Raw genomic sequence first — 12,921 nt, forward strand, 5'->3', positions numbered from 1 at the left:
ACTTAACCTTAATTATGAATAATTTAAAATAACTCTAAGACCATATTAACTATAATTTTATAATATATATATACAATTATACATAATAGAACAAACATAAAAATAATTATTTATGAAAATTTGTTCGACTAGGTTAAACATATGAATTTATTTTTGTTTCCATTATAGTAACTAAACATTTACATTTATATATTTTTTATTTAAACAATTACTATTATTACAAAATAATATGAAATTTCTTTGCAGTGTAAACGTTAATAATCTATTAATATTAATATGTTAGAACGCTCACTTGCTCTAAAAATAAAAAAGTAAAAATAGAAGTAGATTTTGTATTTATAACATTTTTTTATAATAAATATTAAATTAAATATTACATATTGAATTGACAGCATATTTTAAATAAGAAAATTATTAAGTCTATTCATCTGTTTTTTAGTTACAGCAATATATATTCCTCAAAATTAATAATTCTTTATGTAAATTCATTTTTAAAAGATATTATTATACTACATATTTATAATTTCATATAAAAACTATTCGAATTTTTAAAAATATAATAAAATGACTTTTGCATTATATAAATATTATGATCCAATTATAATAAATATTAATTAAATTTACTTTCTATAATAATATACAAAAAAAAAACAATCTTCTCGTTATATTATATTGATTAATAGATATTTTCTTATATGTCAAAATTAATAATACATTTTTTTATTTAGGTCACCAATAATACTTTAGAATTCAAAAAAGGTAAAATAAAAGTAGACAAAATTATTTCACTTGTTACAGTTAAATACATCTATTTTATACTAATTTAACAAAAGAATATCATGTATATACTTTTATAAGTATTTTGTGGAATATGCACATATTTTACATGCAAATAAACTCAAAATTTTACATAAAACCATGTGTCATAAAATCAAATTACATTTAAGCATTCAAATAAATACAAAATTGTGAAACAAACGAGGTTAGATAGTACATCGAGAAAAGGATTTTTATAATTTAAGATCATATTCTATTTACATGCAATACCTCTTTTTAAGTTTATCAAATGATTAGTCCGTCTCGAAAAATCTCTTTCAAGATGAACATTTTTTTTCTTTCCATAATATATTAACATTTCACCGTTCGCTTCCAAAAAACGCTTTTTTGAATCCAAATTATGAGAATTTTTTGATTTATTTTTTTCATAAATTTTTTTCCTTAAATGCTTTTTTGTTATATTCTCTCAAATGTCATAAAACTTACAATTAGTTATCTTTATATCCATAATAGTAAACTAAATAAAATATTAAATGGGAAATTTATATTTTAAGGTAATTTAACTTTCACTTAGAATTAAAAATTTTAAATAAATTTATAAGATATATTTTATCCTATACTTTTAGAGCTCTCTTTAATTAAATTCGAAGTAGAAAAATTAAGTGTAATAAAAGATGCCAGTGCGAACAGTAATTTTTTTTTCATCTTTAATAATATATAGTTTTATATTTTTTAAATTTCAAAAAAATATATTATATTATTAAAGTATATATTATAAAATAATATACTATAAAACAATAACGGGATAAATTTAAAATAGTTAATAAAAAATATTCAAATTGTTATTTATATAAAAATATAAAAATTAAAACTTTAAAATTAAAAAAATAAAGGTCAAAAAAATTAGAATTTATAATTTACTTTTTAAGACCTAAATTTATAAAAATATTAAATGATATCTTTACAAAAACTCCTATATAATTAGGTTTAATTATACATTTTATTATGTGTTTTTCACTTACAATACTATTAATATTTAGCTAACCCCTTTTTTTTTTAAGAACTGTTAATTTTAAAAAATAATTTTATGAGAGTAATGTAAAACTACACATATATACAAAACGCGAAGCTTTACAATATATAATGTCATTCCCTTTTTAGTATCTAAATATTTTAATGTAAGCTAAATACTTTTAGTAATACATTTAGAACTACTCGTCCTTATATTGCTGTTATTTATTATTTTTTTTTTAATATTATGTTTTCTGTATATGCACATTTTAAATATAATAACATAAAAATTGAATAAGGAAAAAATATTTATAACTAATAATTCTCATATAAAACCTAAACCCTTCTTAATCATAAACTTAAATGATTATAATTATTTATTAGAATTATAAAATGTTAAAAAAAAAAAATTTTTAATATTTAATATTTAAAATGGATTATATTTGTTCCCCTTTAAATTTTATGCATTTTTATTTAAATAATTTTATATTCTTTTAATTTTCTTAGCACAGAGTTCTCTGTTATTTTCTCTCTAATCTTATATTTTATTTAAAAAAACAAATTTTTTAAGATTACTATAATAAATTCATATAAACCTTCTTATTTCAACATGATTCGGTTTATCTAAAAGAATCATTATTTATGTTCTTTTAGTATTTTAATTTTTTTGATTAAATAATTTTGTTATTAAAAAGTATTAATAAAAATAATAAAATAATGTGCAATAAAATTTTAAATATTCTTTTTGTTTTTTGTGAATACTAACAAATTTAAAATAAAAAAGAACACATTAAAATCTGCCTCTATTCATTTCTATTATTATATTTTTTTATATAAAGCAAACATTATTTTATATGTTTAATTATCCTAAGAACACATGAGAAAAGTGTTTTTTATTTATGAATATATCATAAGAAATAGAATTTCTAGAATTTTTTTTTTTATTTTTTTAGAATGGTATCAAAAGTTAATTTAAAAATAAAAATATTAAGCCAGAAAGTGATAACTATTCACATTTTGGTATATATACTCTCTTATTCTTCAGTATACATAAAATAATATACATTTGTTCTAATAAATTATATGTAAAAAAAAGAATGGCGTACGAAAATGATAATACGTAAGAAGCTATATTTTTATATATGTGGTATTATATTTTATTTAGAAAATATAAACTGAATTTTATATTCTGTTAAAATAAGAATACGAATTTATATGTGGAAAATAGATAAATCTTTAAAATACATTCTTAAATCCTGGGGATTATTACTTAGTACAAATAATATATAGAGGGGTCTCTAAAATGTAATATATAAATATTAAAAATATTCCTGCCATGCATTTTTTGTTTTTCTCCTATTTTATTGTATAAATATATGTGGACACAGAAATTTTATTCATAGATATAATTTACTAATAAATACATTTTTCAATGATTCATTGAAAAAATATATAAAAAGACAAGTTTCCTTTTTCATTATTCTGCGTTTTTGTACATTTTAATTTGATTGTTCTATTTATCAATAAAAGCCTACAAAAAATTATCCCCCACAATAATTATATATATATATATATTACAATTTTTTTATGTATTGATTTAATATATTAAGATGAACTATTATTTTATATACTTTACAAAATATTGTTAACGTAAAATAAAATAAAATGATTCGAATGATATGTTCATCCTAATACTTGTAGTTGTTATCACATTGTCAATATTTTTTCACAGTGCAACAAAGAAGGCCCATTTAAAAAATATAATATTTCTACATGTTTCTTGAAATTTTATATTTATTATATTTAAATTTTAAAATAAAATTATAATATATATATTACTAGTATTACTATGTCATTTTACTATACACCATTTGTAATAGGTTTAGGATGTTGAAGTAGAAATAAAAAAAAAAAAAAAAAAATTTGGTTAACTATTAATAATAGATGCATATTACCATTTTGAAATAACTAAAATTTATGAAAATGCACGCTATAAATAGGTTCCCTAGAAAAGTAATGAAATCAAAAAAAAGTTGATACAAACACAAATATAGGAATAAATTCTAGAAAACTATCAAAAAAAGGGTTAACAATAGTACTATTGATATATACCCATATGTATTAGATCAATACAACAATGAAAAATGGGAACTGGATAAGGCATATTTCTTATTATTCAATATAATATTTATAAAAAAAGAAAGCAAAAACACTTAATAATTGGGGAGTAATTGATTCAGAATATATATGGAAAATTAAACATATGATAATAATATATTAAGTAGACAATATTATTTATGGAGCAAACTATTTAAAAAATTATACTCGAATACTAGATAAGAGGAAAAATAGGCATCTTTTCATAGATTTAAATTTAAAAGTATAAATGTTATAATACAATATATATATACGATAGAAGATAAAACAAAATTGCATACAGTAATTTTTACTGTAATAAATCATATAACAGGAATAGAGAAAAGTACTTTAAAACGTTGAACGGTGAAGTACACGTTCAAGGTACAACAATATATTTAAGAAGAATACTTTAAAGAATTAAATAAAAAATGTGATATATATACAATATTAATGAAGATACAGAATTATGGAAAAACAATTATGGAGCACTAAGTAGATATAAAATCCTTCTAAGAATACTATAAGCAATAAAGAATAAAACTTATAGAAAAATTATTACTATTGATATATATGATGGTTTTATAGTAATAAATATATGAATAATGAAGCACGCGTTAAAGAAGCTTTTTTAGTTCGACGATAAAAAATATTAAGAGAATAAATTATTCCGATAAAAATTCTTATACTTCATATAATATGGAGAAAATAAAAGAGTCATATTAAAATTAATGAAAACAAGAAATTTTAGGAATATAAAGTTGAAGAACCCACTGAATACATAAGCAGACTTTCGAATAGTTTTGATGTTGATGAAGAACTGATTTAATTTAAGGATAAGTATTTTCCTAATATAAAAAATTTTAAAAGAAAATACCATATAGGAAGAAGATAAAAGTATATCAAAGATATTACTAGAAGAAATTATGTAACAGTAAATAATAGATAGAAATAATGACTTAAGTTAACTAAATATTGTTCCTGATAAAAAAAATATATATATATGAAAACAAAATCTAAAAGAAAAATTATAAAGAATTATATACGGAACACAATGAATAGAAAAAAAAACGGGAATACACAAAATTTAGTATATACCAATAATAGAATCTTCATCTTCGGAATACAAAAAGGAATGAGAAGAAAACAATATAGAATGTATGAAGATACTCTAAGACAATTACCCAAAATAAATTACGATTTCTACTCCATATTAAACAATCCTTATATATGATTATATTAATATGTTTATGCAACAACAGTTCATGTGAAAAACAAAAAGTAAAATACATCGAACAAAAAAAAAAAAAAAAAATACAACTAATAATGAGAAAAAATGTAAAAATAAAAGCATCATATGAAAATTCATTAAAGAATGCGCAACATAATAAACAAGATAAATAAAATAATTCTTATATTTTTGAAACAAAAAAAATATTCCTACATGGAGAAAGAAATATTTAAAGAACTTGATTATATAGATTTTCTTAAGGAAAAAAGGACTGTTAGTAATAAGACTTACAAAAAAATAACACTTGAAAAATACGGATTAAGTATTATTTTACTATTATTATTGTTCTTCTTATTATTAATAATTCCCACAATACATTTAACATAGCATTTCGTATATAAGAAGATGTGGTTGCTGAATTATGAAGGATTAATACTCAATTAGCAAAGTAAAATAAATGAATATTTTCAACTCTATAAGAAAAGTTAAAAGATAGTTTGTCATGCTTATCGGGGTTTTTAGATGAACATCCCACTAAAGGAAAAATATCTGTTCTAAGACATTAAATTGGAACACTAATATTTTTCATAAATTTCATTATGTTAGTCATTGCTCTTATATTCAACGCTTTTTATTACCATAATAAAGTTAAAAAACATAAAAAAATCAAGTTCAGCAAAAGATAAAATACAGAGTAAGGAATATATATATATTCTTAAAGAATTTCCTAATATGTAGTAATAGATACAATATTTTTAATCTTATTAAACACAATCATAATATCTTTAATTTTGTATATGTCCCAATATATATATGGCATTTTTTACAGACAGCAGTGAAAAAATATATTCTTAGTTTCATTGTGAATTTGAAGGTTTTAATGTCCTTTAAATAGTAATATAAGGAATTAATTCAACTGGACTAAATACTAATAATATGTAAGCGCATATTTTTAAGCATAGTTTCATTTAAAAATATATATATATATATATGCGCTAAATTAGTATATGACATCACACAACATATATAATTACTGAAGTAAAATATTTATATTCTACTAAAAAATTGTTTCTTTTTTTTTTTTGTCTTATTACTGTCTAAAATGATAATTAGTTTAGTCTATTAAGAAAATATATTATTAGTTTTGAATCAAAAATAAACGTACTTTATTTTGTATTCAATGAAAAGACGTGAATATACTTTGTTATATTGATATTTAAATTTTTTAGTTATATATGAAATTTAATATTCTATAAGGTGTACTCTATGTGGAACAAGTTACAAAGTGTATTAATTTAAATACCTTTTTCACGGATATTCCTTTTTTTTATATGATATAAGTATATATAAATGTATAATAAAAAATTATACTCAATAAATACTAATTATTTATAATTCTTATATAAATAATGAATTATATATCATTACAGACATTTAAGATCTCAAATAAATTACTACTTAATTATTCACATTAATTGTGGTGTAAATTAAATTTTGAATAAACGAATTAAATATATATAATAACGTAAGTATATAAATACAAGAAATATAAACATTTCATTCTTTCAAAGATTAAATTAACAAATAAAATACGGTTATATATTAAAAAATAATTTGTTTAAATTGTTTTCTGTTTTTGTTTTAGTTTTTTTCATAATGATATATTGCTGAAATGGTATTATGTAACTATAAATATAAAAATGTTCATATAAAATATTAATAAAAAAGTATTTTTTTCTGAAATAATACAATGATAAACAGATAAATATTTCTTTATATATTCTAATTTTAGTTTGTCCATAAATATATTGTGTAATATGTTAGCACTTTAAAGATGTACAAAAATATAAGTTATTTATATTAAGCATTATTAATTATCTCTATTCTAATAATAATTTAAAAAAAAATAAAATACGTGAAAAAAAGAATTATCTTTTTGTAGATAATATATAAATACTTATCATTTTATTTCTTTTGGATAAGTATATTTTATTTTTAAAAAGTAAATATTTTTTTAAATGCTTAATTAAATAAATATAATTTGTATGTTTTTGTCTACAGCATTTTATTGGGTAGTTTTCAAATATTAAATATTATTTTTCATAGACTCAAATGAAAATTATAATTTGAATATAAGTTCTAGTTATTACATTTACATACTCTTTAAGTATAATCATTAAATAAGTGAAATAACGTATCCATATTTTTTCCTTTGCAACTTTCCACATATGATATACAGAAAATGAGGCAGGTACATATGATCATATCAGCATAGAAAAATTAAAAATATTTCTAATTAGAATATTAATAGTACATTTAAAATTATGTTTACAATTTATATATCTTCTAAATATATATTATTATTTAAAAAAAATAAATTAGTTGAATATGAATGTTTTTCATATAGAAATAGCATTATAAATTAATCTTAATTTAGAATTAAAATTTTTGAAAATCATGGCAGAAAAATAAAAAGATAGATTTTATGAATCTTTAGATTATATATGATTTTTATAGATTAAATAACATGCTAAAATTTTGATTTTTCAAAATTATATTATACCCTATAAAAAAATACACATGTTTACCCAATAAGTAATGTAATTCCTATATATAACAGAACAAAATGCACAAAAAAAAAATTTCTTCCTGTATTATTATATTTCAATAAATAATATATTTTAGGAATATTAATTTATTGAAATATATCTTTATACAATGAGAATTATTTAAAGGATAACCTTTTTAAAATTAGCAATTATATTTTTAATATGAAGAGCATTATATAATATATATATTCTCTACATTCTGCATGCTATGTAAACTAAATATTTTTGTATAATAATAAATCGTATATTTTTTTTTTTGTTTATTCTCAATAAGATTAATACGAAATCTATTTAATCAGTTATTTAGAGAAAATAATTACATAATATTTTTTCAATATTTATAAATAAATATATATTATTTTATTTTAATAAATGTTAGTTTTTTTTTTTTTTTTTTCATATCATTAACGTTAAAAATTTTTTAAATATTTTTAAAGATTTATTTCTTGTATATACAGTAAAATACATTATAATTATATATATTTTATTAAGTATTTATAAATCAATAAAAAAAACGTATTTTTAAATAATTATAACATCCCTTAAAATTGGCAACAATATATATTATTATTAATATTTCCCTTAATATATATATATATACGAATGACCTATATAATGGAACAAAAAATTAATTCTTTCTTATTTTATAAAATTTCTGTGTTTATGATTTTAAGTTGGATTTATCATATTTATTGTGATACAGTATGATAATATTATATGTGGATTTCTGTAAATTTTACATTTTCCGTGTTTTATATTTTTTAATAATGTTTATTACTGTTAGATTATTTATGGTACCAAATAACATATATTAACATAATTTTTTTAGAGAACTGTTAACAAATTTTTGGATGAGAATTGGACACCATGTAGAAGGTTAGATACAAGAAATTATCGTTTACTAGCTAAATATAAACAGAATAAGGATTCAAATAATTTAGGTTTGAAAGGGGATAAACCATTTAGTGGAGAAGAGAACAAAGAAACAAACAAACTATATAATAGAAGTCCATTAAATAAGGCACAATACTATACAGAAGTTATAGACTATGATAATGCAATGTTTGACGGTAAACACTTCCATTTTGAAAGAAAATTGATTAAAAAAAAAGACTATGATGATTTACTTGAAAAAAAAAGGAGAACTTGTGATATAGCTTTAAAAAAAATAAAATTCAGAAAATATAGATATGGAGCTTTTATGTTTTTCCTTTTTTTCTTGTTCGCAATTGGACTGCCAATATTGCAACAATTTAAATACTTGAAAATTGCAGGGGATTGGATTAAATCTAATTTATCCTTAGATCCATTATGGACTGCAGTAGAAAGTGTCCTAAGTGGAGCTAAAAATCATTTTTTTCTAATATCATTTTTAATATTAATGTTTATATTGTCCGTCTTACTTCTAATAGCGTTATATAAGATCTTAATAAATAATGAAAAATATAATAAAATTAAGTTAATGTCCGAATTTAATGAATAATTAGAAATAAATATTTTTATGTAAGGAAATTGTCAACATTAACTAATATATATAATATTATTACGGAATACATTCTTATAAAACATATATATAACTGTTATTATTTTACAAATACATGTATGTATAATTTTTCTTTTTAATATAGAAGAAAAAAAAAAGTTAAATTAATTATTTTTTCGTTAATAAGAATATTATAATATTTTTAAAATTTTATTTTATATTATTTTTTCACTTTAATTGCATATTATGGTTTAATATATATAATATTTCTATTTCATTGTAATCTTATAAAAAATATAGTTTTGTTCACTGAAATTAATATATAAAAGAACAATAAAAATCATTGTATGCGAATAATGCATTATCTATATTCGAACTAAAAATGCTACTTCACGTTTTTATATTTTTGTAGAATGCAAGGATTTTCTTGGTTCATCTTATGGTAAAAATTCATAATTATCTTTAAAATGATAATAAATGTGACATTTTTAGATTTTAATTAAACAAAGTAAACGTATATTATTTCTTTAACATATAAAAACAAATTTTATTTACCTTAAAAAATAACTGTTAATATTTATTTTATAAAATAATAATTATGAGAAATATATTATAATCTATATATTTTGTAACATACATTATAATATATTCTTATTTCTTTCTTTTGAAAATCAGATATAATATTTTATAAATATATTAAAAAATAATGTCTCTATAAAATGTGTATTATTTATAATTTTTTGATAAATTAAGACTACAAAGTCATTAGAACTAAATTAATAATTGAAGCCATTAAATGTTTTATTAATATTCATAATTACGCGGCTAATTTCATAGTGAATATTTAAAAATGTACTATATATATATTATTTTTTTTTTTTAGTTCATTAAAAGTATAAAATAATGAATTAAATATTATCACATATATGTAGAAATAATATATTTAAAATTCTTCCTTTTTTATCTTAGTTTTTTCAAAATAGTTCAGTTCTAAGAAGGTGTTATATATATATAAATATAAAAATTTTCTTTTAAGGTAGTAAAATTACATATAACTTTTCATAAAATTATATAAATATATATATGCATATATTTATATATATGTTATAATTTTTCCTAAGGTTTATATATATATTATACAGAGTGTTAATACCGCTTTGAAGATGTATAAATATATGTATAGTTTATACTGACAATTAATAATTTCTTAAAAAATAAATCTTATTTTTAAAACATAATAAAAATGAAAAAATGAATTATTTTTTATGGATAATTTATAGATGCGCAACATTCATTTTATTTTTTAATCATGCTTTAATAATATATATTTAAAAAGTTAATCTACTTTTTTTTTTTTTTACAATATTTAACTAAATAAATATAAGACATTCTACATTCCAACATTTTGCACCTAATTTTTATTCAATAAATTTGAATTTTCATAGATTCTGAAGGAAATTGTAGAGCAATATTAATATATTTTTTATTTCTAATAACTTCATATATTTCAAAAAGTACTGCTTAAACCATTTTATAAAGAATTCGTATATTTTTCCTTGTAAATGTATTCATGGGATCTACATAAAATGAGGCGAACACATGTGAACAATACTGCATGGGAAATTAAAAATGTTAAAATTAGAATTTTAATAAGATAATTAATTATTTTCATTATTTTATTTTCTAATATTTCTTTTTGTTTATATTATATATTACTATAATTTCTTAAAATATATGTTTACTTGTAAGCAATTTTCTTGTGCACAAATGTATAATGTAATCCTATTGTGATAATATATATATATATATATATATGTATATATTTTTCTTTTTTACATTTAAAATTATAATAAAAATAAAATAATCATTTCTAAAAACAAGATATAAATGGTATTAACATTTTAATTTGAAGTCATCTAAAGTTTTAAGATACCCGTACATATTTATCTAAAATTTTAAAAAAAATATTACAATAAAAAGAATTACAAACTTTTTGTTCGCTATACACCATATTATAACTATCCTTATATTTATTTTTATATTATTCATAGTAAGACTAAATATAAATACTTTAATGTTTTAAATTTTTTCATCATAAAAACGGGGTTAACACATGAAAATTCGTAACTAATCTGTTTATTAGTTGTATTATGAAATAAATTACAGAAATGTAAAAAACCAATTTAACAATAATAATTGAATTAATTCAAATTCTCATGAATCCTTCAGAATACATATTTTTATTAAAGTTTTCTTTATATCCCTATATATTTAATAGAAATATTTACAGATTTATGCGTTTAATTTTGTCAAGAATAAAAATAGAAATCCTCTTTTGTCATCATTATATTTTATGATAAGTATATAAATATATTTTTATAAAACATAATTAAATCAAAATTAAATAAGTATAATAATAAAAGGATAAACATAAGAATCCTATCGTTCATTGAAAGAAAGTAATAATGTGTAAATTTAAAAAACGTCTACAAAAAATTCTACTAAAAATTATATAACACCAATATGTATTCTATATTTTTTATAGAACTAACCTAATATCTAAGTCTTGAAATAGTTAATTTTTCCTTGACTAAATGTGTAAAACATAAGTATATCTCATTATTAAAGGTATATATATATATATTAACATTTTTCTTTCTTCTAGATATATTATCACTTATAATACTCATTTATCTTGAACATAATTTCTATAATAATTGATTATTCTACTTTCAATCAATTATGTCATTAACGTTATATAGCTATAGTGTATATAACATTTTTTATCTCAGTGTATTGTTTAAAAATAAAAAATAATATACTACATACATTTTCAGACAAAATTTTATTTTCCCTTTGTTTCACTAATTAACCATTGTACATTGACATTAACAACAAGTTTATTAATTCTTCTTAACTATTCTAGTAAAGCTAATAGAATCACAAAAATATATATTTTAATGAATAAAGAAAATGAGTGAAATTTCGATTCCCATCTAATATTTTTTTACAAAAATATTTTTCTTATTTTACTATAGTACTTTATTAATATTGATTTATATTTTAATTAATTTATTATATTAAAAAGTTATTTAACATATTTATATAGTATGAACATTTACCTACATTTGATAAATAAAAAATTAAAAAAAAAAAACAAAAAAAATAAAGAAATGAATAAAGTTAATGCTCCTTTTAGAAAACATATAATTCAATAAATATACAAAAAAAGTATAAAACAAACATAAATTAAATGAAAAATTTGAATTATTAATTATTTATTCTTTTTATTATACATAAATATTAGTAAGATATATCCTTCTAAAACAATTAAAAAAAATATATATAATATTCCATATTACGTTAAAAAGTTGAACCTATTGTTAACCAAAAACTGTAAAGTAAAAAGTGTAAACATAATTATATTTATAATTCAAAATAAGAATTTTTCTGAATAAAATTATTAAAATAAACAAAAAAACGCTTATCAATTATACTATTTAAACATCATAAATATGATATATATATTTGTGCCTTACAAAGAAAATTATATTATTGATTAAACAAATTACTTAATAATAGTAAAATAACAATTAATCAAAATAAAATTAAAATTAGTTATTTCATATATTCATGAAGTTGCATTTATGATATTATTTATTAGGTTTCATTGA

The 12,921-nt window shown here is 18.4% G+C and overlaps 1 protein-coding gene and 1 pseudogene across 1 annotated transcript, besides 1 other annotated feature; both read left to right on the top strand.

Annotated features, from left to right (window-relative positions):
• The first annotated feature begins 5,154 nt into the window (after window positions 1-5,154).
• Window positions 5,155-5,841, top strand: PmUG01_09010400 (annotated as a pseudogene).
• Window positions 5,155-5,841: a sequence feature (Plasmodium exported protein, unknown function, pseudogene).
• A 2,526-nt stretch (window positions 5,842-8,367) lies between these two features.
• PmUG01_09010500 (fam-m protein) lies at window positions 8,368-9,247 on the top strand (the record flags this gene model as incomplete). Its single annotated transcript, XM_029004794.1, has 2 exons — window positions 8,368-8,466; window positions 8,594-9,247. 2 exons carry the CDS (start codon window positions 8,368-8,370, stop codon window positions 9,245-9,247), a joined length of 753 nt encoding a protein of 250 aa, XP_028861448.1.
• Window positions 9,248-12,921: the final 3,674 nt, after the last annotated feature.

This window comes from Plasmodium malariae (assembly GCF_900090045.1).
Source record: "Plasmodium malariae genome assembly, chromosome: 9".
Lineage (NCBI taxonomy): Eukaryota > Apicomplexa > Aconoidasida > Haemosporida > Plasmodiidae > Plasmodium > Plasmodium malariae.